We start from the raw sequence: 25,960 nt of genomic DNA, 5'->3' as shown, positions 1-25,960 counted from the left end.
TTTCTAGACCATACTCACAGTTTTTACAGGACTTCACTCGAGTCTCGTTACAAATCTGACAGTGAGAAACCATTTCAGTTCCCTTCCAAACGTAACCGCTTCCAGTGCCTTAAAATACCTGCCTTGAGGATAAACAATTAACGTGCAGCCGAATGCTGAGGGCTGGCGGGCAGACTTCTCTGATCAGTGGTGCATAGAGCAGATGCTGGTCGAAGCTGGCTGACCCCGGAGCTGATGTGCGGCAGCCATGTCCCGCCATGTCCCACCGCCCAGGCTGCCCCCCAGCACTCCACACCTCTCTCTTCTTTGGCACTCTCCTCTCATAACCCTGGTCATGTCTTGTACAATCCTTTGTGCTGCTTTTGTTAAGGTTATCCTAACCTTTTGTTACCCTCACTAACTGACACTGGCCATGACATCTGATCGGATTTGGCCAAAAGAAGAGGAAAATACTGACAGGATCAGCTTGTTACTCCTTGACAAAAGCACCACAGAAGCAACAACAGTATACTTAGGAATGGGTTTCAGTGTTACCACAATCTTTGAGCAATAAATAGCATTTCTTCACATTGCAGTGAAGTCTGCATATTGAATTAATATGAAAATCGTGCCTTTTATTACCCATCATTGCTGAACCTCATATGAGAAAGTCCTGGAAAATATCACTTTCAACTGCTTATTGATCCTGATGGCTTAACTCATAAGGCTATGGAAATAACAGCTTTTCCTGATACAGGCTCAGGCTGTATGCTGTGATGTCCTGTTCAGATCTGTGTAGCCTGTTACTTTCTCTGAGGACCCTGATTTCTTCTTTTCCTCATGGGCACCGAATCACCTGGTTCAGCTGCTGTCCCACAGCATTTCAGGTATGTGGTCAGGTACAGATAAGCACTATGCAGGTGCCTGTGCCTAGTCACTGGAGGGAAGCAAACACTTCCAAAAACCTCTGAAAATGGATTCAGATGGTCTAAATCCTGTACTGAGAAAAGAATCAGTGAGAAAGAGCACACATGAGAAAGTTAGAAACATGGACCTCTGTGAAATTTCAACCACTTGGATATTGCTTTTAGTTTTTGTTATCTGGGTAAGATTCCTGCAAATGGTTGACAACTAAAGCAATCCAAATGAGCAATGCAGCTAAACTGAGCATGCAGGGAGAGCACAGCTTCCAAAACTCATGAGAACACCTCTGGGTCCAGCACCTCCTGCTCCCTCTGTGCCCAGGCACAAAGCTTGGAGCTGCCCTTGTGGGGAGGGGGGCACTAGAGGGGGGTATATAAAAGAGCCGTTAACATTTTATATTGATGGGAGCTGGCCTCATTTGTCAGAACAATTCCAGCAAGATGAGCAAAAGGACCCATGATAAGGGCACTGCATACACGGGCCATGGACATGGGCTCCACCAGGGCTTAGACTCCGGAATATGAAGAAATGAAGGGAAAAGGATGTGTATTAAACAAGAATCCCCAAGGAATGTATGAAAGACCTGACTTCCACTCTCATTTTTGATCTCTTTCTCTTCTTCCTCTTGTATTTTCTTTCCCCTCTACTCCAGCCTCAAGCACACACAGATGTTATAAACACTGACTCCCCTTGCTCTAATACACGTGGGAGATTTAGAGCTGAGCCACTGTAAATAAGCCAGTGAACAGAAATGCATTAAAGGATTAAAGTATTCAATTTTAACTTGTAAAATTTGGGCTTTGGGGTTAGTTTTTTTCACTGACATGTAATATACCTTTAGTGTAGGCAGCAGGAAGCAGCAGGGCAGAGAAGTCAAAAACAAAAATAGCTTTAACTATCACAGCAAACCATGTCACTGCGGAAATGCATAACCATCAATTATGCAAATGAGGACATCAATTCATTAGCTACAGTCCCAGATTTTCCTGACCTCAGTCTTAATGGGGACATGCCTCATTTGAAGCACATAACAAAGCAAACACAAAGAAGGTATGTGACTGGGGACACTGAACTTAGGCAGTCTTTGAAAGCATTCAGAGTAGAAGGGAATAACCAGAAATACCTGTCCAAAAGAGCTTAATGAGCATACAACATATAGGAAGAGCAGGCACTAGAGAAGAGGTACTAAAATCAAGAAACACAAGGTAGAGCTGCAGGGAAATGCAGTGAGATGTTGGCGATTTGGGAGTTGCAAAACTTCTTCATGTATCAGTGGCGATGATTTTTTACCTTTTCAAGCTATGGTTACCTCCTGCCCTTAGTTCCAGCTGTAATCAGTCCTCGGCCTAAAACAGATTTAAACTCCATGGCAACAAAGGCAAAATCATAACTGGAGTAGTGTTTGTGCTACTTTTACAATAACACATCACTTCAAGCACTATCATCTTCAGAAGCCAAATAAAAACCACATGTTGAGAAAAAAAGCATGAAAAATGCTAATGAAACACAAGACTAGGGAAATAAGAGGTGAAAAAGATATAATAAAGTACTCAAGTTCACTTTCAGCTTAAAATACACTCTCTTGTTATGTTCAGTCCTGTTTTACATGACTTGAGTGGTAGGTCTCCTAGTCTGAGAGCACTCAACCTTAAGATTTTTCTTCCTTGCTACCTGCATTTTCATTTGCTTGGTTTTTATACCTTTTCTCTTACTACTCTGTAGACCACCCAAATAAGCCATCTTTCTCTTCTTGGTGTTTACAGCCCTTAAACACTGGCAGCTGATTACCGTATCTCCCTTAATGATCGTTTGGCTGGGCTGTGCATATCTAATTCCCAGTCATAATTCAATTCCTGCAGCACCCTTGCCAACTGTGAAAGTTATTGTATTACAGACCTTCTAACGGAAAAGCAAGGACCTTTTTTATACCCCTGCAACATGCAATTAACACAATCCTGACCCCTTTCTGTAGATTATTCATAAAAGGGGCAGATTCATGGCCAGTGTAAACACTCACTGTTTGCAGTAAATTCTCACAGTGCCCCTGATACGGACAAAAGGGCTGACGCATCCCTCCTGCCCTTCTGCTGGGGAGCTGAAGCCCGTGCCAGTCTCCTGCAGTATCACTATGTCCCTGCAGAGCTGAATACTTCATTCTGCTAACCAAGAACTTGTTAAACGCAAGCGTAATAGCAATAAAAATAGCCTGAGCTCTTCAAGTCTGAGGCCCTCCTGAATGAGAGGTCACAGTACTGATGCCTTCTCATCTGACTTCACCAGAAGAAGTTTGCACATCATGGCACACAGTGTACTGCAGTGCAATGAGCTATTGTTTCACGATATATTCACTGTAACATGCGTTATATAAAATAACAAATTCAGTAAATACAGAGTGTAAAAATGATCACATACAGATTCTGCAATGCTAGTGGGACTCATTAAACCATATACCCTTCCAAAAATAAATAAATAAATAAAAAGACTGCAGACAGCACAGAGGAGGGCAGGTGCTAGTACAGCAGCAGGGCCAGTCACAGCACCGAGTGCTACATCCTCTGCAGCGAGAGCCATCACTACACATTTATGGTTGTGGCACACGCCAGGATGTGCTGCAGCACAGCCCCAGCTGCTCTGCCAGGACTCGGAACAAAACAGGGTGCTTGGGGTTGCTCCTTAGCACCAGGAGCACACACTAGTGAAAACAGCTCTTATGTTCGGCTGGGTATCAAGTGTCAGTTTCTGATGAGGAAAGCCATCAAGTGTCTTCACAAAGTCAGTTTGTCAGAAAGGACATTTTACACCATCTATCCTCTTTTTAGCTCTGGAAAATATCTAAGTACCTGTCATTTAACATCAGGGAACAGGGCTGATACAGAATACAGGTAAAAATGTGCTTCAAATTTGAATGATAATCTTTTTTTTTTTTTCTTTAAAAAACAAAACAAAACAAACCCTGCAATTGGAGGCTAAGCCCCGAGTAAAAAAAATCTGTGTCTATTCAGAAACTTGACATGTGCCCAGGAAATGAAATTGTTACCACCTTATCTGTGGCAGTGTACCTACAGTTGTATGCCTCTCCTTCCACAAAACCAAAATGTATTGCTATCTGACAACCAAAATAGCAGTTGTCTTACCTACCTTTTCTAGCAGCATTGGAGCATGCTGGCAAATGCAGAGCTGTGGGCCACATTTCTACACTGGGAAGAAGCACAGAAATCATTGTGCACAGAACTCTGCTGCACCTCCATGATCAACCTCAGTGCCAGTTCTGCATGCACGTCCTCCAGCAGAGAGTGTGTCTATTGAATCCAGAGCCTGGCACTTGGTGTAAACAGGCTATATACATCTATCACACATGGTACACATCTATACTTTGTGTTAGTCATCATGTTTACAAGAAATTTATAGGCAGAAAAAGCCAAACTTCTTGTACTGGTTTGCTACATTTTTGTTGTAAGGCAAAAACCTCAAAATTCAAGACACAAGCCAGCTATTAGCAGATAGGAAATTTCTAAAGTTACTATGTCTAGGCTAATTCCAGCATTGTCTATTATGGGTATTCTTCAGCCTTCCTCTGAAGTAATAAATATTAACCAATTTTGGCAATATACTACTGGACTAACAGCTCATGGTACAGTAAGAAAACACCTTCCTGCTCTACTCTGCACTGCTGCGGCCTCAGCTCCAGTACTATGGGCAGGTTTGGGCACCACAATATAAGAATTTAAAACTATCAGAGAGTGTCCAAAGGAGGACTAAGAAGGTAGTGAAGGGTCTGGAGGGCAAGACGTATGAGGAGCGGCTGAGGTCTCTTGGTCTGTTCAGCCCAGAGCAGAGCAGGCTGAGGGGAGGCCTCATGGCGGCCTGCAGCTCCCTCACGAGGGGAGCAGAGGGGCAGGCGCTGAGCTCTGCTCTCTGGGGACAGCGACAGGACCCGAGGGAACGGCATGGAGCTGGGACAGGGGAGGGTCAGGCTGGGGGTTAGGGAAAGGTTCTGCACCCAGAAGTGGTCGGGCACTGGGACAGGCTCCCCAGGGCAGTCATCACGGCCCGGGCCTGTCGGAGCTCAAGAAGCGTTTGGACAACGCTCTCAGACACACAGTCTGATTTTTGGGTGGTCCTGTGTGGACTCAGGAGTTGGACTTGATGATCCTTGTGGGTCTCTTCCAGCATGGGATATTCTCTGATTCTATGACTCTTTTAAAACACCTTTGCATGCCTTTCTCCTACTGGCTACTCACTGTAAACAGTTCAGCACAAGAGCAGGTTTCCAACATGCGGAAAACAAAGTGGCTGCTCAGAAGGTGGACCGATATCAGCATTGGTTTGTAAGGGCTTAGGAGTTGCCAAGACCACTGTCATGGTTTCTCTGATGCTCTCACTAGAAGATATATGTTACAGACAGACCACTGGCTAAATGAAGTTATCTACTGAGGTGGAAGAACTAGTTCACAATTACCTTTAATTTGGCTGGGCAGTTTTAAGGCTTGAATAGAACTGACTAAACTCAACCCAGCTACTCACTTTAACAGGGAAAACCTACATTTGTAATGTGGATTTCCACATTTTCAGCAGCAGTTTTCTTTTGGTTATAAGCTATACTGTTATTTTTAGACACATTCAAATCACTGTAGAGAACAACTTTTAGCTTCACTGTTCATTTTTAAATAAACCAGAACTCTTCCAGTATGAAAACCAAGTACCTCCAAGGCACTGAGCTCCTTGTAGAGCTCAGCATGATTCCAAGAGCGAACACCTTCCTTCTTGATGCTCTTGAAAGTACTTTGGAATGATCAACTCTCTACTCCTGAGTAAAATGTCATAAGTGGGAAGAATTTACTTTCCATCTTTAGGCCCAATCCTCTGAAGTGTCCATTACAGTGAGGTGAGAAAGGCTGTATGAGGCCAGGATGCTGTAGAGTTACACTCTAACCAGAGGGTATTTTAACACTTCGATTCATTTTGGATCTTTCCCCCTACTTTTTGCTTAGTTCTGAACTATCTTTATCCTGTGACTCTCATTTCTTCCTGGGATTAATACTGGTATCCTCCTGACTTCATTACATTATTATTATTATTATTTGCTGAAAGAAATCAGCATTATAATGGCAAACTTTTATGTACACGTGTGTGCTGCAGTCCTGTTTTGCACAGACCTTCCTAAAAGGCTGCTGCTCAGTGAAGCAGCCAGTGGGGATGAACATGGCTCACCAGCTCCTGCTTCCCTCCTGTCCCCTTCAGCTGAGTGAGAGCTCCTGGGAGATACAGGTGGAGCGGTGCAGAGGTAAATGGTGACTAAAGCAGCTGGACACAGAGCAGCTTATGAACGCCTCTTTTAGAAAAAAAAAATCAAATTGCTTAACAAAATACACAGACTACTGACAATTTGCTTATATGTAATCTATGCATTACAGCCAGCCAGTTATTAGAGCTGCTGAAAAAGTACATGACTGGGGAGGAGGAGAAGGATTGCTTCCTGACAGCTGTTTTAAGTAGATTTGGGCCTGCAGCAGAATTTTTAAAAAACTTTGATAAAGTAGACAGCACTGGTGTAGACGACCATATTCCTAATCAAAAGGATACAACTAACATCTCTGCTTTGACTTCAATTAGTTGTAATATGAGTGAACTAAAATTATTAGATAAAATGGCATGAAGGCCTGTGTGTTCATTGCCTTCAGAAACTGTGGCTTAAGTTCTCCAGAGTTCAACAGTGAGTGCTGAGGGGAAGACAAAAACACCCGTGGCTCTGCCTCAGGCACGGCTCTGGCAGATCAGCAGCCCCGGTGCGGCCTGGCCTATGGGTGTGAATCAGACCAACAGGCCCAAGCTTTGGGCCCTGCCGAAGGCGGCCTGGGTTTGGGTGCAGCTTCTATTTGTCACCAGCACAGGGCAAGTGGTTTTAAGCAACCTATTCCTGATTTCCCATGTCTGGTACGTGGACATGCTAACACTGACGTGCTTTGTGAAAGGTTTTGCCACCTTCTCATAAAGCATTCCCCTGCCCATATGTATACAGTTAGAAATGAAGCTGTGGGTCCACAGCACACTGTTTCTGGGTATTCAGGTACTACACTGAAGAGAATGATCTCGAGGGAGACAGGAGGAGAGAGAAGAGAAATGCTATCATTCTTGCAAGAGATACTAAAGAGACTTACAAGGAAAAAAAAATAACTCAGCTTAAAGAGATTTTGTCTGCTAAGTCATCAGGCAGCCTGAAGGACAAAACTTTACTCTTTCTGAGCTTCATGTCTGCAGAAGAAAGTTTCTGAATTTCATGAAAGCAAATATTTGATTCTGAACCAAATGACAAAAGTTGGATGATATTTAAAGGTCGTGGCCTTACATTTTCATTGTCCTACTACAAAAAAAATCTGTGAGAAACTACAGAAATCCACTAAGAAAAACACTTGTCTTTTTTTTGTCCTCAAATACACCAGAGCCCTTTATAAAGGCAAAAAATAATTCATCTGTCCTTCACCTTGTCTCATGCAAGATGTATATGTACATTCAAATTTTACAACATTTGCTGTGCAGGTCAGAAATTAATGCTGGTTTTGCTCATTATATTTGATGAAAAATCCCTAAGGATTACCTGAGTAAAATAAGGCGTGGGATAGAAAGAATAAAATGAATTGCAAATACCTAGAATTATTAAGAGCTCAGTGATGTCTCATAGAAATCTGTGAAAAACAGTCTATTTAGAGACCATCCAGAAGTATCAAAAAGGAATCCCGTGAGGAAAAGGCACAGCACAAGATGCAGAAGGTATAATCTGAAGGTTTTAGGAAGAAAAGGATCAGCACGCCGTGAGATCTGCAAAGAAACTTTTGGTAAAAACTGGGTTTGACAAGCTCTAATAATGATCCTAAGAATTAATGCTTTCACTCCTCCAGCACATTCCTCCCTAGAAGGCACTGTATTAATGAGGAAACCTCCCAGGCTTCTTTACAGATAAGTGACTGCAGCTAGGGAGAGGTGATTACAGAAGAATCCCATCTCCCCTCTTTGGCAGATGTAGAAGTTCTTCGATCACCGAAGTAACTGTTCAACCTCAGCACCAGAAGAGTGGAGAAGTCTATGAAAACTGAATAGAGGGTCAAAATCCTTGAGTTAAAAACCTAAATTCAGCTCTTCAGAGTGGCATGCTGTGGGCAGAGGCCAAGCAACAGAGAACAATGCAGGCAGTTGTCGAATGCCACTGGGGTAGGAGCCTTGTCCTGCTCCACAGCCTGGTGGAAGAAGGAACCTCATCTCCTGGAGACATGGATTTGTGCATTTCTGTACTTCTTGTGCATAAAGAGCCAGATTTAATTTGTCATGCCATAGTTATCACAAATGAGGCAGATACAGGAAGACCTTAAGCTCTTCTGACTTAAGGCTTTGTGCTTTAACCACAAAAACATCCATCTATGCTATGTAAGAATTAGGCAGACTGCAAGAACTGCATGATACAATCTGTAAGAAGTATTTTTAATGACGTAGCATTTTTGAAAATGGATTACACAAGGATACTTTTATAGAGAACTATAACGTAATTTGGGCGTAGGCTCTGCAGAAGGACAAACACAATTAATTCTGGTATTTTCCTGACTGCCTCCTTTTCACTGCTGTCAGGAAGCCTGCATGAAAACATATGATTTTATACCAATGACGTCTGCATATCACCCTTTACCATTTATGACAGTCTGTACGCAACAGAACAATCCAGGAACTCTGGAGGAAATTACACCAGTAGTTTGTGTCAAATTTTCTATTTTCTATTTCTACTGCAAAGGATTAATTTAGCATTCAAATCAATATGGTTGTGTAGTAGCATAAAATCTATCAGGAAAAAAAAAAGAACAGATGTAGGAAAGAGACTGAAAGTAGGAATCTTTCCTGATAGAAAACAGTTAAACAGATACTAATTCCAATGACTGAGACCTAAATTATTATTATTATTTTTCTTTTTTTGTTAACTCAAGCTTTTAACAATTGGAGCATGGTCGTAAATAAAAGCAGTGAATTCCTCATCAGTTGATATCTCTAAGTTAAGGTAGGGTATCTGTGTAAAAGATTTACTTTATTTCAGCAACTAACTGTTGGCTGAATGCTAGGTACCGTCATGGTATGGAAGAGTAACTTTCACCAGTGTAGAAGCCAGGAGGTTGATAAAGCGCTCAGAACAGGTTTCTGTTCTCATTTGTACATATATAGCATAATTAAATTGAATAAAAGAACCAAGTGGGAATCTTACTTTAAAAATATATCTTCTATAGCATAGTTGTTATGAGCTTCAGGAAGCCTTTATCATGCAGCCTACAAGTGAAGATTTCCTGTAACAAACCAGTCAGGTCTTCTTTCAAAAGGACAATTTTAATCACTTCATTGTTGTAAATTAGCTTGTATTTGTTTCTAATTTGATGATAAATGAAAACGTACTTCATGTAATCCTTTCCATTGGACTTTTGCTGACCCTTCTTCTGACTAGAATGAAAGAATGACTGTTGATGACAGGACGCCCAGGAATGGCACAAAGCTGTGCCAGGGCAGGTTCAGACTAGATTATTAGGAAAAATATCCTTACCATGAGGGTGGTCAAACACTGGAACAGGCTTCCTTGAGGGGTGGTTGATGCCCCATGCCTGTCAGTGTTCAGGAGGCATTTGGACAAGGCCCTCATGAAATGTTTAACTTTTGGTTGGCCCTGAAGAGGTCAGACAGCTGCACTAGATGACCTTTGAAGGTCTCTTCCAAATGAAGTACTCTGTTCTTTATACTTCTACACTAAAAGTCCAACATCAACTTGAACCTTTCCATCCAAACATAGCATGGGAATGAATATATGAAGTAAAGCTGAATGAACAAATTGATCTTGGGCTTTTCCAGACTAACTTCGTCCTTAGATCTACTTAAATCTGCTCAAAATTGCTACTGAGATACAGGAACAGGTCTGCTTCAAAATCCAGAGACAACTTGCCCTCATAGAGCAGATAAAATGAACTGCTGTATCCCGGCATGCCTGCAATCCAATATTATGTCACATCCCTGTCCTCAAACAATTTCTGACAATAAGTTTGCAAGGCAAGGCCATCCACAGAATATGCTACAACTGGTAACTCCAGAGCGCACACGCAATTTGTCTGGTACAAACCTTCACCCTGGCTAAATCCTAAGGGCCCGGGGGAAGGGTTTTACAACATAACGTGTTGCATACTTTGTTCTTCCAGCACCCTTTGCCTAATACTACTGAAAACTACCACCACATATGCCATACTTGCTGCTAGCTTCAAAACTTGTCTGGTAACAGGCTTTTATCTTATCCCTACAGGACATTACATATATTAGCCGAGTACTTTGCTAATTTTACTGTTCTTAAACACTATTAATAAAACCCATTGTGGAGACCCTGATGAAGAATTACAGATAATGTGGCTTGCCAGGGACTTTCCACATCCTATCACGGGAGTACCTGAAATAGTCAGTAAAACATCTCAGTTACAGCACAAGACACGGTCAGTTATAGATTTCCTGCAGCTATAACTGGTGCAGTACCCACCAGAAAGTATTTTACGGCCTCCTCCTCTTTTAGCACACACTTCTGAGCCAAAGCAAGAGCCAAAGCATTGCTCATCTATTCTTAGAAGTGGACCGCTTTGAAGGACAGCAGCTCCTGATACTGCCTGTGAAAATGAATCTGTCTTATAGCAGAGCCCCTCAAAGTCAATCAGTCCACTTTTGCTAAGGATGACATTTAAATAAGGCATCCAAACAAGAGAGCAAGGAGGCAGTAATTGAGACGGTGAACAGTTTTTCCAAAGGTGGCACTATCATTTGAATGTTTCTGGTTCTCCTAGTAACCTTATTTTTAATGAAAAATGAAAAATAGTATAAGTTGCACAGAAGTCACCCAATTCTAAAGGTTTAGATAAATTACACCACACTGAATCAACTCTCTTTTCAATACAATGCAACGTAGGGTACAATGCAATTAAAAGTACAGATAAACTCATGGGAGCCAGTACCAGATGTTTTAGCCTCTAAAACATCCAGAAGGTATTAGCAAAACTCAACTTAGGAATGATGGCCAGTGCCTGAATAATGGAAATGATTGACTATTGTCCAAGCTACTAAAGGAAATAGGGGATTTTCCATTATTTGATGTTTTCCTGTGAAAACTTGGGGCCTAGCTGGAAGTCATATGTTAGCCAAACACAGCTTACACCTTAGCTGAAAGTCAAACAGGATATACAGGGAGGTCAGACCAGACCCACTCATGACTCCTACCCTTAAATCCTATGGTTGTAAGGGGAAAAGCAGGTTTCCTCCCCCTTTCTCAGCCCTTAAGGAAAACAAGTCTCTTAATCTATTTAGAGGCCCTTTTTGACATTCTTTAGCTGTAGTTTTTCTCAATCAACCTAATCTTTTCCCATCAAGCTCCACGCTAATCCCATTTTGCTTCACTCCTTAAACTAATAAAAGATTAGAGTGACATTTCAGAAAGGGCATCGTATTAAGCAGCTACTTTCCCATCTCAACAGATCACACAGTACAAAATATAGTGAACAGACCATTAATCTTATGTTAATGAGGTGTCAGTCTGAATGGAGACCTCCTCCTTGATCAATATGAAGGGCGCAGGAATAATGAGGACACTGCTGCTTGCCATCTCTGGCAGCTTCACCAGAAGGCAGCAGATCTATAAAGTGTTGTTGATGGTGGCAACAGCTCGTCACCACACCACTCTGCCCTCAACAACAGAAAGCAAGCATCCACGCCGATCTGTCACCTCGTGTGCTGCCCACACATAATAAGCTTCCCAATGTTCTAATTAGCGGTGTAAAAATGTTTAACAACTTCAGCTTTGCTCTAAGATGAAATCAATTAGGATTAGCAGCCACACACAGGGGAATTTTTCACACCTACCCAGCTGGTCAAAGTCACTAACAAACCACTTTCTTCACTCCTACAGTGGACAAGCTATTTTTCTTTCTGGGGACATCTCTGCATTGATATTATCCAATTTGCCTTTATACAGGAATAATTTTCTCATTTTCTTAAATGTATCATTGTTCCCCTTAAAGAAAACTCTGCAGAACTACCACACTTTTGGAAGACTGTGGTTTTACCAAGTGCTGAGAGAACTCTCCAGCACAAGTACAGGGCACATCATGGTTAGTGATAGTTAGTAGCATCCTTGTACTTAAAGGGAAGGCTCTTCCTAAAAGAGTGAGGTGGACTGGAAATCCACCTCTTCTGCATATACAATGCAATGAAACTGCACTGAACCCAGAAGGGCTCCGCGTGGACACAACTGCATGCTTACAAAGAACGAACTGGAGCATCACAGCTTAGAAATAACCAGAGAATTCCTCTCCCAGGGGAGAGGGTGGCTGAAAGGCAGTGGAAGACATGAGCAGCATGCCTCTCTTTCCCAAGGAAATTCCCTTATGCGTGGACTTCACTTCTACATTTTCCATTGCTTTTCTTTCTTGTGACTAATAAAAAAAAATGGGTTTGGTATCCCCAAAAGTCAAGTGTCTGAAGGTCAAATTGCCCTACAATCTATGTAATTTGTGTTTTCTCATGGTTTGTGTAGTTATTACTGATATATGTACAAGATGTTCGAAAAACATTCACCCTATAGAGGAATTCAACCCTTCTCCTCCTGTTTTGGAAATGGTCTAATCCTGCACTTGCACAGCCACTGTTCTGTCCCAGTACCGTAAGTTAATGCTCAATATCAACATCAGAGAAACTGATTGCTTGGAACTATTTCAAGGACGACGTTCACTTAAATCCCTACAGTAAATGAGAAAGCACAACATTTTTTCTGCACCTACCATAGGACAAAGTATCATTGGCATTACCTATAAATGACAACTTTTAATCATGCAGCCTCCAACTAAGCCTTTATTCTGATTTTCTTACCTAATTGCATACGTAAAAGATGCAGTGATGTGAAATAAAAGTTTCTTCTTCCATGCATCTTTCTTAGGAAAATCCTACCTTTCCATCTTTTTTTGAAATAAACTGTCTTGTAAAGCTTAGATATTTACCTATATACTGTCGTAGGTGGAGAATTCAGTGTGTCATAGATGAGCCTCACATGTCCTTGGTATAACTCCAGAGCCAAAGGATCATTGTCTCCTTTGTACAACAAGATGCCATTGTCCTTGTCTGTTGCTACCTGTGAAACATTAATAACCAGGTAAGGTTGCTTGAGAATGATTAAAATGGAAGCAATAAATTTATATTAAAAATCATGCAAAAATCATATACGAAATTGAAATATGATTTAATAAATCATATATATGAGCAACAATGAGAGCAAGAGCCATGAGACACAAAAAGGTCTCAGTGACATTGAGTAGGTTCATACAGAAACACGTTAGCTTTGTGCTAACATGGCTCTCTTGTTTCAAGTGAGAACTAGTCTTCAGGAGGAGAAAGCTGCAATATATTTGGTTCCTGTAAATATACTGTGAATGTATTTTTGGCGACTCATGAATATATTTCTCAATAAACTGGAGTTTTTGAAAATCAACTCTGGCAGTGGAAGAAGCATGCCACAATTACAAGCAAATGAATTTCAGCAAGCGCTGATCTGTTCACATACTTTCTGTGAACATGAAGATGGAAAGAAGGACCCACATCTGGTTTAACCATGAGTTATCCACTCAACTCAAGTTAATTAGCAAGTTATGCTGACGTTTAGAGAGTCAGGAGAAAATAGAGTAGCCCTCCTCCCTCTGTCTTTCATACACATCAAGAAAAAAAATATCTTGAAGACAATCAAAAAACGAGGACTCCACTTTCAGTCTCCAGCTCTCAAATACTGCTATAATACAAAAGAAAAAAAAATAAAAGTGACTTTTTTTTTTTAGATGCAACTTGCTTACTTTCTACAGGATGAAAAACAGTGCTGTAAATCAGTAAGAAGACAGGGAAGTTTGCTGAATCATCTCTAGTTATATTGCCAGTCCTGGGAAAAAAAGAGTGGTGAGGTGCTGGAGGCAGGTTGTATGTCCACAAAGGCACAGTGGTGCCTTAGCTGCTCCTAAATGTTTCAATACTTTTAGAGGAGCCAACTGGCTCTGAAGTTGACTCTTTGTCAGCATCTTGGCTGACAGGCCCTGCTCCTTCAGGATGAAAATACATATGTATGTGTAGATGCAGAGGTAGTATTGCTTAGAAAAGTACAGGGTTGGCAATGGATGTTCTGCATGACATACCTGGAGGGAAATGTTTGCCTGAGGGCGAATTTTGGCTGACGGCAGCTCCACGTAGGAATCCTTCCCGACGAAGTTGACTGTGATGAGCTTCTCGCACTTCTGTCCAGCAAAGCCGGCGAGGCAGCGGCAGACGGGCTCCTGGTGTGCCACGATGCACTGGGCGCCGTTCTGGCACTCGTAGTTATCGCAGGGGCTCGTCTGGAGCAGAACCATCGGCGGAGGAGTTTCACAGAAAAGTCCACTGTAGAAAGTAAAGAAAAAAGCAGCCTCATTTATCACAGTTTTTGTAAGGAAGGAAGCATTTTTAGATGCTGATGTTGTACTACTACTGCGGTACAGTCACTCTGAGATTCATCTACCATGTGCCAGCTTTGCTGCGTGAAAGCTATACAGCATAATGCTGTACAGAAATCCTCACGCTGGGTTTGAATGAGCCAATTAAAATACTGAAAATGATTTGTTCTGCACTTTGCACTGGTTATTTAGCTCTGCAAAGTACGGCAGTCTGCCTAAAACAGCTTCCATCCCACACCGTGCCGTGCAGACGTTCCCAACAAAAACTGGGAGCCATTTAAGCCCAAACCTGAGTTTTGGCCACCTGCTCTCCCTGCCATCCAGAAATGTGCAGCACTCCACAGCCAAAAATCCCCATCCTAGGCTTTGTGACCTGAGTCTACCTCTGGTACCGCACATGGGGGAAAAAACCTTTATTTTTAGTGTCTCTTACAGTCTCCTCACTTGCTGTACTGCAGATCAGAGAGCACATAATCAATAGATGGGCAACTGCTAAAAATTCTCAGAAGCAATGTGCTAACACCATGCAGCTTCCCTGCCTTGGTTGTTTCTGACGGCAATGGGACCATCAACTTTATTTTAGCTGAGTTTGTGGTTGGCTATGTCACAGAGCAGAAGCATGCAAAGGAGAGGAAGACCTCCCAGAGTCCGAGGTAGCTGCAAAGCAAATGCTTGATCTGAGTACTTGTGAATCCAAGTTATATTTGGATCTGGAGGAAAGTGCTATGGTTTGGTCTCAATGATGTAAGAGGCTGAGAAAAACCAACATTGTAGGAGCTTCTGAGCTCTGAGGCTTGGGCCACGGCTCCCAGGAGCAGCGACAGCTCAGTCCCCAGGCTGCCATCCCGGGTGCAGCAGGGCTGCACACCTCCCAGGCTTTTTGCTTTGTACAACAGACCAGAATGACTCAGCGACACTGAAACATTGACACTGGCATCGAAGGAGCAGAGGAAAGGGAGAAAGCGCAAAAAGCTGCAGTCATCTTTCACAGTGATACCATGTGTCAGACTAAACTGCAAGAAGTAAATGGAAAAATCTCTGCCCTGTGCACCCCCTGAGCTGCTGCAGTCTGTGGGTGCTGCAAAGGGCCGGGCCAGGCTCTGGGTCGCGCTGGCTGCGCACAGCAAGCCCTGCACCATACCTCAAATTTCTCAGTGCAAGGCACTGTCCAAACCCAACAAACGCGTACTGGGACTGCTTGAAAATGTGTAGACAGCAAAATGGTGAAAAATGGGTGGCTGGGGAGCAGGGAGCGTGTGTCAGGTGGGGTGGCTGCGGGTTCAGGCTCTCCTGCACTGCCCCTTGGCGTCGGCAGGGGGACAGAGGGCTTTCCAGGAGAGGATTGCAGCAGAGCCAGTCATGCAGTGAATAACCCCTCAGCACAGCCTTGCAGCAGTGAAATCCCACTTGTCCCACTAGGAATTTCCTGCCATTTGGGGAGCGCTTTGTGGAATAACAGTGCTAGTATAAAAACAAAGCAAAAAAATGCCTCAAACCTCACTCCTCTCCGGTAACGCAGGTGAGACTTGGAAGCTCATTGAATTTCTAGGCAATCTTCCTAGATACAATTAGAACTGGAAACGAAGCCATTACCCTGCAGCAAATAGTATCAATAGTAGACGTGCAGGAATAGCAAATAAAAGAGCCACAGCATAGTCAGGAACAATCTTGCTCAGCCATAGGGACCTGCTGCTTCTGAATGAGAAGGAACTGGGGATGACTGCTTTCCTTTTCACATTTTCTGATGTGCAGTTTTGCGCAGAGTCCCATGGCCCTGCCCTAAGAGCTGTGTGGCACAGCGTGAGAGCCCAAACCTCTCCCTGCCCCTGTTCTCACAACACATGCTGCTCCCTGGTCTGCCTCTGGGAGACTCTTTGTATCAGACAAAAGAAAGACAAATTCACAATGAAATATGGGTGGGATGAATCCTGGACTGCATCGACACCAGCGGAGCTGCTCTGCATTTATATCATGTCTGACAGAAAAGACCCAGGGCATTACATTACTGTTTTTTTTACAAACAGAGGAAACACCAGGAGGGCAGAGTAAAGCATTAATTGCTTTTGGTTTCTTCATCTCAACTTGTTTCACAATGCTCTGTAGTTGTAATGGTATCCCTGCTTTGGGACAGCTACACGTTACAGAGGAACAAGGGATTTCCTTTCTGTTTTGTAGAGGAAGTTTTCATCCTTTTCCACAGGCAAACAAACCTGAAGAAAGCCTTGAAAGATGAAAACTGTTGGGCTTGGCACCTGGGAGAAGAAGAGAAAAGCTTTCCCCACAGCCTCTGTAAAGCAAGGAACATCCTAACCAGTTCCTTATCATCACCCAAATCTCTTGGCCTCGCCTGTGGTGACACGTGTAGGGCAAATAAAAACCTGTTACAGAGGAACACACACGAGGAGGGCAAAAACCCCTGCAGGAGGATTTCCTGAGGCGCAGCACCGTGCTGGCAGCTTGCTCAATGCTGTGACACTTGGTGCTGTGAGTGCGCACAGTCGTAAGTTGCTAATGCTCTCAGAAAGGGACTGGGGAAAAAAAACAAAAAACACCACAAAACCATACCCCTCCTCATCAGCCAACAGTAAATATCCTCTACCAGGAAAACATAATCTTGCACAGGAACAAGCCAATCTATTAATTTAGACAAACATATCTCCAAAGGGTAATTTGGCAGGCAATACTGTTGGCAATCAATAAACCCCACTCGCATTGCTCTAAGGAGTATTTGGAGAGGTTCATGGGGTCGGTGCAGAGCTCAGCCTGCTGGGGGCAGTGGTGGAAATGAGCATGGAAGGCAGTACGGATTGGGGGAATGACTGCACATGGGACTGACTCTTTGCTTAGTCTTAGGAACGCTTCTTTGTGAACACACCTAAACTATGAATTATTTATAGACTGGGAGCATTTCCCTTCCTGATTGGACCCCTTGGCCACAGCAGCTTGCCAGAGCCCCATGGCCACCCCGCTCCTGGAGGGCACTGCAGCACCTCAGGGGCATGGCACCACTCACCAAGGTGTGGTTCACATTCTACTTCCTGAGAAAACATGGGAACATGAAAAAAATAGCAACAGCCTCATGGGAAGACAGATGCACAGAAAGCAGTTCCTGCCAATTTAAGCTGGTTCCTGTAGTAGCTGCCTATCAGCACGGCAGCCAGAGTGCATGAGCTTGGGACACGCCAGTGCTGCGTCCCCAGTGCTAGCCAGGCACTGAAGTGTATGGGTTGGAGCACTTTCCTCTCCAAAGCCTGGTTTCGTTAAGCATGTGATGTCTCTCTCCAGTGCAGGGCTTTGCAGCTAGTTGGCAAGCAGGTCAGGAGAGCCAGCAACGGGAACAAGCTTGGGCTGATCCCACAAATGGGCTGCCACCACCGACCTGATGTCAGGCGTGATTTGTTTTACCGAGACGCCCAGTGGAATGGAGCACTGCTACGCCAGCCCATTAGCTTTGCTCTATCTAACGCCGACCATTTTGTTTTGTCTGTGAGAAACAACCAGAAAGCAGAAGGGAAGACAGTATATATAACTCTTGTTTCATGGAAGTTAAAAATAATAATAAAAAAATACATGCAGCCCGCGACAGCCTTCACTAACAGAAAGCAAATGTTTCGAGAAGCCACTGTGTCTCTGCGTGGTGTTACTCGGAAAGATTTCCCAAGCCCTCCATCCAGCTTCTCTGCAACCTTTCCTTGCCATGAAACCCTTCCAGTGGGTGGCCCCACAAATGGGGCTGTTGTGTTGTCGGCATCTAGACATTACATTTGCAACAAGCGTCTGTCAAGGCGTTTACTTTTTTATTTTAACTTAAAAAAATATAGTTTTAGAAATCATTAATACAACTTACTTCCTTAGCAGAGGAATCTGGAGCACAGCCTGAGAGGCATAGCTTGGCCAACTCCTTCCTGCCTGGTACAATCTCATTTATTTAAATAATCATTGTTGAGTCTCTTGCAGCAAACTGTCCCAGTGGGGAACTCATTCTACACAATGAAGGAATAGTGCTATGTACCAAGCTCAGCAGCCCTAATATGTGATTCCCTACTAGAGCAACATTTGTGAGGACAACACTACTGTGAGGCTGATTGCTGGAGGGAAGGTTTGATAAGTTAGCTTTCATCCAGCAGGGGGTCACAAATTCTTGAAAATGTTTTCATCTCCAGGATGTAAAAAAAAAAAAAAAATACTTTGGATAGAAAACAGAAAACCTTACAGAAAGAAAATGTATTATGTAATTGCAAAAGGGTGCTGAATGATAAGCTAAGGTATGGAGCACAGCTACAAATGAACAGTGAACAGCAAATGCCAAAATGGAAAACCAGGTGTGTGCATGTTGGTACTACTGCTTTTCTGGGGCTGTAATCAGAGGTGTGTAATTGTGCATGCGAGGCTCACCACTGTTAAGAATTACCAGAGACTGCCATTTGTTCAACTGTATGAGGATGTTAAGTTTTAACAACCTTATTACTTGGTGAGTGCAAGTGGCTTTGATGTACAGCATAGCGACAGCCATAAAATTGTTAGAGGTCTATGCATTTATTACAACAGCATAAGCTCCAGATGACTGGGAGGTCACTGTAAACTCACTGCTGGGAAACGATTCCTGAAATTTAGCCAAAAAAACTTTATTAATCATAATAATAGGTCTCCTAGTTACCTTTTTCAGACCACCCACTTGTGTTCTCTCCTTCTCATCAACACTTGCAGCCTTCAAATGCTTACAAAGTTATCTCCTCGCTGTACAGTCAGCAGCTGAAGCACACTTTGTGAACTGAATCTATAACCCTGCACATCAGAAGCCTGAATTCTGTCAATCACTACCTTGGCATTTGCAATCTTAAAAAAAAAATAAATAAAAAAATCAGAAACCCCTTCAGAGCAGCAGGCCTTTAAACTATAAAAGGCTAGAGTCATGGAAAGAATAATGAACAAATGAGCAGACCATATTCTATTAGCAGAATTTTAAACCTGAAATCAAGAAAGACCAGAAACTGCTTTGTGTGCAGAACTCTAGGGGCTTCAGCTTGCTGTCTGCTTTGGCAGATCCTGTTACTGCCCACTGTGATGTTTTTCTCCTAAAACACCTGCACTCTCTTGTGCCTTGCACAGGAGATTTAGAGAGATGGCATGGAGCAGTGCAAAAAAATGAAAACAAGCATGATACCTCATGTTATTCCTGGCTCTGCAGTTATCAGGCAGTGGGATTACTTTGCTTGTGTAAGTCTACCTCAGGCTGTGAAGTGCTGTCTGAGCTTGTAGGAGAGTTTTGGAGCTGCTTGAAGTACTTGTATTTTAATGAAAACCCCTCATTTAAGAGAATTAACAGATGGTTGCTCCAGATCCTCCTCCTGAATTCCCTGTTGTGAGAACAGCCAACCAGGGACACTGCCCAAACTGCCCGAAGAGCTGCATGGGCACAGGCAGGGACCCAGACCAGTCCCCCACCTACCCCTGCTGTTCAGCTTGGCTGTGTCACAACTCAAAATATCCCTATCAAACACTGTGATCCTGTCTTAATGGAGAGAAAAAAACAAAACCCAACCTAACCCAACCAACCAACAACAGAAACAACCACAAAACCACAAAAACAAAACACTACAAAAAAAACCCCTTGTGTTCATCACTGCCTAGTCCTGACATGCCTCAAAAATCAAGGCACCTGCAGCAGAGATCTCCCGGTCATACTGTCTGATGACAGGCTTGAGTTAGCCTTGCCTTGTGGTATGACTTTGCAATCCCATTTCTCAGCACTCTAACAATTAGATAACACTGAGCATTTACAATTCCTCTGTGGGGCAGCCACTTGTTACGTAGCCAGTCAGCAACTTGGAAGATCCCGTAAGCCATCAAAAGGATTGAAGCAGAGAATGAAATGTACTGAAAATTGTATGAATTTGAAATTGAAAGGATATCTGATATCCTGTAAATAACAAGTCTGATTCCGTGAAACCATGGGTTGACATCACGTTATATATCAATGCCTATTCAGGGAAGTCTGTCTGCTTTGCAATAAAAACATGTGTTGATAAGGGGAAAAAAACACCCAGCAAGGATGAAAGCAAGAAGAATGAAAACAATTGCAGATACAAGACAGGGAAAAGGATCTGTAAGTGTTCATGCAATTTCTGCTTTGTCAAGACTGATCTTTTCAGGTATTCCTCTTTGTCTCATGTGTGTATTTCAAACAGAGAAAAGGTTTAGCTGGAAGGAAGCCAGTATCCAGCCTCAGGCAATGATTAGTGAATCCATTTGGAGTAGCATACTTATCTTTGACAGACAGTGAGATTTCCAGGAGTCAGATTTATTGGCATATGTCAGAATCGGAGACTGAAAATTTACAGCCCAAACTGTACTGAGCCTGTCCACCAGCAGGCACAGAGACACGGGCGCAAAATCTTCGGAATCTTATTTTCTTACAGCCAGGTCTGAGGGTTCATATATATAATTTTATTATCCTTTGCTCTCTCTCACATATGTAGAGCTTATCTCCATATAATTAATGTGACTGTATTACCACCTAGTGTTTCACCAGGAAAGGCTGGGGCAGGCGGGCAGGCAAATTGTTGCAGCACTGCACAAAGGCCAAACTATTTTCAAAGCAAGAATCCTTAACCCTCTGTATTCAGTTCAGCCTTTACGACCTATGTCAGCTACAAGATAGGAAGCACTGAGCCATCCACCCACATAGGAATGACAGATCAATACCATATCCAAAGGGTGGTCAGCTCTGAGGATGAAGGTAAGTAAAGAAAGTGCCCCAACAACATGTATGGAAGAGTCTGTAGGGGGAGCTGACTGTCACGTACCTGAAACCCTGAGGACAGACGCAGGTGTAGCCATTGACTGCATCTACGCAGACGGCTCCATGGCGACACTTATGGCCCACACAGTCATCGTCATCTATTTCACAGTGTTTGCCGCTGTAACCAGGCAAGCACTCACATCTGAAATACAAGAAGACTGCTGTTAATAGCTTGTTTCAACGATGATAGAACACACGGGCAACGTAGCACCAATCTGATCTGAGATGGAAAGGTGTTAACTGTTGTTCCTGGAAGCATCAAACACAGTTCCTGCGCTCAGAAACGCTCAGGGGCTTCCTGTCTGTCTCCTTCTGAACTTCTGCAAGCTGCTTAAATTCAAGCCAAGCAAAGTAATTGCACACTACTGTTTTTTTGTTTTTTTTTTTCCACATCCAGGTGGAGAAGGGTGATCAGATACTGGTCTTCCTATGATATTAAAGATGACATCTTCCCTAACCTTACAGACTCGTGGGCAGTTGCTCTGATGCCTCAGACTACGCAAGAGCACAGAAAGCTTTTGCCTGTGTCTCTGCGCTGCTGAATGTGTGAGGTTGGCTCTGTGCAGCCACACGGAGCACAGTAAACTTCCACCTCCCAAATGGAAGCAATCTGCAAGCAAACCATAAAACTCAGCAAATGTAAAGAAAAACACCATTAGTTTGGAGCCCACCACCTGTTTGTCATTCACTTTCAAGGCATGGTAAATGTTGCTTCAGCTAGGGAAAGTTATCTCTGAAGCCCGTCCCTTCCCATGGGGACGCTCAGGTAAGGCACGTACCTGCTCCTATGGGGTAATGCCACTCTCAGGAGCAACGCAATGGGATGCACCCAAACCTGAAAACATTGCTTTTTTAAAAAATCCGGTTTGTTTATGAAGGTAGCATCAATATTTCTGTTATAAGCCCTGCAGATATTTATAACCTAACAATAAAAAATGCGTCCCAAAGTCTCTGACTTGGAACAGACTTTGGGGATTGCTGAACAGCCTCTTTTTGAGCCTACAGCGTAGACAATATTTAGTCATGATTTAGTCCATAAAGCACATTTCACTCCTCCCAGCTGGATTTTACTGCACATCTGGAAAACAAACGGCATATCGCTTAAACCAAAACAAGGGAAGAGCTACTCTTCGCCAATAAAAGAGAGGTCTGTGCTCTTGCCAGAGCCCCTTGTTTGGATCTGTGTGCTTGCCACTGAGAGCTGGAAGAGGACAGACCTCATAAAGTCAAGGGAGGTGGCATCAGGAGAGAAACTCCCCCACTGCCCTCTTCTGCTGCCCTTCTCCTCCTTGCCAGCAGCCTGGCAGGGTAGGGACAGCAGACAGCTCCTCATGGAAAACATCTTCAAAGGACTTGAACGCCTGGGAGCTGACAAGGAAAAGGATACTTCCACTTTCCAGGCAACCATCTTGGTGTTGAAGCTGGTTCTGAGTGGCGGTCAGTGAGCTCCATGTGGCTAATGACGGACAAACGGCTGCCGCAGCATCGGGCTTCAGCAGCCACCTACCTCCAGCACTGAGAGCAATGTGCCCCCCAGGCTCCATTCTGAACCACGGCTCATAATGACTGGTTAAAACAGGGGGAAATAAGGCGAAGCCTATTAACTCGCGGGCTGTAGGAGGGATAAAGCTATGTAGATGCACAGACTTTCTTTCTCCATTCTTCCTCTGGGAGGTGCCCCCATCATGACCCTCCACAGACACAGGGTGGTTGATGTTCCAGCTCCGCATGTCTGAATTGCTTTCTTTACACCGTGGTGGCTCAGGGAATACTGTGATTAACTTAACGGAGATGACAAAACAAAGAAAGAAGTAAAAAGCGTTCCTTCCCCAAACCATAAGAGGTGTGCAGTACTTTTCGGCACCACTTCGGTCACACCTGCAAGCAAATAATGTCAATCAAAAGACTTTTGGGGTGGGAGTGGGGGGGAACTGGCAGCATTTAATCCTGTTGCTTTTTATTGATCCCTGCAGTCCTAATATAAAGTGATGTAATAATGAACGATGTGCAGTGCCTTATTCAGGGCTGCCATGCATCAATTTTATGATGTGTATTGGCTATCTCAGTAATGACAGAACCACCACTTTTCTCTGCAGGGCTGCATTAAATCAGCATTTTAAGCTGTCAGGTAATAATTCCAAGCTTTAGAAAAATAAAGTATATTTATACCGTGCTCCAACATCACTACAGTGAATGGAAAAACATGCTCCTTCGCTGAAGTTATTTTTTTAGAAGTCATTTCATTGTGTTGAATGTTTTGCCTTTTTTTTTTTTTTTTAAACTTTTCTGGCACAGAGGAAGCTCCTCTTCTTCTCTAGTAACAGCACAGTAAATATGTGGAGGCTGGAAGTGAGGAAAGCCACCTGCACTTTTAGCTTAAAAAGCAAAGAGCTCTGTGCAGCTAAACACGCACTGAAATAGCCCAGTTTGCTTCCAGCCTTGGCTTTCCCTTTAGAAACATAAAAATTCATTTTGAGTCTGTCATCGTTGAGCTTTCATGGTGTCAAATCTAGGCTGAAGCTACCAAAAAATGCGTGCCTGGCACAGAGCAGGTGAGACACTCAGCCACGTGAGCGCCTCACCCCACATCATTGTAGAAACTCAAGGCCCTGCCCTCAGGGAATGGTGGCACTTGGGCTCCGTCCCTCTCCCGCACAGCACTAGCAAGTGACTCAGTATCAGTAAAAGTCAGATGCAGTAAAGATGGAGGCAAAGAAATTTTTTTATTGAAGCCCTGGTAAGAGAGTAATCTACATGAGTAGACCAGTTATCTGATTTCCCAATGACCGTATGACACCAGTACAGTTGAAATCCTGTTTTCTGCTACAGCCCTGTAGTGATGGCAACATTCCCAGTACTGGATAGCCTAAAAACATGTCTTGTGGTATTCAAAATGTTGGCCTATCCAGGGGGATTTGCATCTGCATGCACTCAATGTCTATTGTATTAAAGCCGTGATTCATGGCTACTATTGCAGGGCCAGAACGGAATTTCCTTCTCCATATGAATATATTACTTGGCTTTCTATTTTTTCCTCTCTTTATCATCTTTTCCTCCCTCTGCAGACTTGCAGGCTGACTAAAGCTGAGGGCAGGACAGACAGAGAGACTGGAGTCCGTGCTGCTATGATTCTCTTCAGTGGTGCATCCCACTTGCGTGCCTGTGGCCCAAAGCTGTCAAGTGGACAGTCTGCTCAGGAACAAGCCGGAATCCTGCCTTTAACATCCCCTGCCTCTGAAAACTGAGCAGGGGAATGATGCCTGAGCCTGACTCATTGTGCACGCGGCTTTACACTGCCCCATTACGTGCTAAGGACATGGTGCATCACAGGTCAGGGCACCAAACTGCTCAAGGGATCAGTGACGGCACAGGACTGGCCCTTGTTTTGCATGAGACCCAACAGCAACCACACGTCACCGCAAGACCTGCTGAAGGCTCTTAGCCTATTTCTGAATGGTTTGGTACAATTCAGGTATGCAAGAAAAAGCAATAGTGGGACAAGTCTACTTTCAGGACTGGAAAGGCTCCTTCACGTTTCAAGTCTGGTCTGCGAGAAAGCAAAATGGGGTGGAACCAGTAAAGAAATTTGGTTTATCATTCTCTGAATAGTAGGAAGATTAACTCAACAATAGTGGGAAGAATAACTCAACAAACAGTAGTAGAAAATACTTATGAGTATTTATTTAGGCTCCTCCCAAGGGTTAATGGCCTCACTGCGAAGAACACTTTTCTAGAAAGCAAGCATCAGATTTACTCAAAGTATTTGGGTGGCAGGTATGAAAATGCTTCCAGAAAGAGTAAAACTATTCCGGACCACTGTTGTCTGCATCCTGTCATATATCTAATGACATAAGGCAATCCGAGTTACAAACCTTTGCCTTGTAACATGCTGTAGCTACCGGATTAGCTGAATGATGGATTAACTGAGAACGATAGCTAGAAAGAGCATCAGGACTATCTATGTATCAAGCACACGCCACCTTTTCCAGCCCCTATGCATCATTTCAAGAACCATCCTAATCATTTGACAATTTCATCTTCCTTGATAGTTGGAAATGTGTCTGTCTGGAGGTTTTTCACCCAAAAGCAAGGTTTGAGCGGTACAGACTGTCTAGCACAGATTCAGCTGCCCTCTACATGGTCATCATCACTAAAACTTTATTTTGCTTCCTTCAACTACACTGCAGTGTTCCGTGTATTAGTTTACATTATTCTGGTGTGCTAGTTGCTTCACAGAACATAGTCTATCTGACCCAAACTGCAGGTTACCAAGAGGACCAAAGAGTGCTCCTGTCTCTCCCCAGACAAATTGGGTGTGCTGGGTGAAGGCATCCCTCACCGAAACCCGTGCCTCCTCCCCAGGAGGGAATGGGTAAGCCACCAGGAGAGCATCGCGGCTGTGAAAACAGCCTTAGTAGAAAGCACACAACACAGCTCACAGCTGCACTGAGCCCTCCTGAATTTGTTCTCTTTTCTTACTGCTTTGATTCAAAGATCTTTCCTCAGAAAGCTCTCCACAGAGAGAAAGTCAATCGAAAAGTTGAGCTATTTGCTAAATTGCTCTGAAATTCCCTCTTCAGAGAAGTGATGAGTGCCACTACTATGCACCTCTTAAAACACCCAAACACCCAAACCTCCAGATGTTTTGTTGCTGTGAAGCAGTCAGTGTCATTCCTGCTGTGCAAATACAAACACAGGAGATGTTAAAAAATCTAACGAGCCAAGCAAAGCTCACTTCCCTACA

The 25,960-nt window shown here is 43.5% G+C and overlaps 1 protein-coding gene across 12 annotated transcripts in view; it reads right to left on the bottom strand.

Moving 5' to 3' along the window:
• SLIT3 (slit guidance ligand 3) overlaps positions 1 to 25,960 on the bottom strand; it is a 512,478-nt gene that overhangs the window by 14,204 nt on the left and 472,314 nt on the right. For all 12 annotated transcript variants that reach the window (XM_083798318.1, XM_083798310.1, XM_083798313.1 and 9 more), the window contains 3 exons: positions 21,221 to 21,358; positions 14,121 to 14,361; positions 12,945 to 13,075 (listed from right to left, as the gene is read on the bottom strand). In XM_083798318.1, the coding sequence (XP_083654444.1) occupies positions 12,945 to 13,075; positions 14,121 to 14,361; positions 21,221 to 21,358 (510 nt within the window). The remainder of the gene's footprint in view (positions 1 to 12,944; positions 13,076 to 14,120; positions 14,362 to 21,220; positions 21,359 to 25,960) is intronic.

Source organism: Anser anser (genome assembly GCF_964211835.1).
Source record: "Anser anser genome assembly, chromosome: 14".
Lineage (NCBI taxonomy): Eukaryota > Metazoa > Chordata > Aves > Anseriformes > Anatidae > Anser > Anser anser.
The sequence above is the reverse complement of the archived record's forward strand: the minus strand, read 5'-3'. Positions and strand labels throughout refer to the sequence as shown.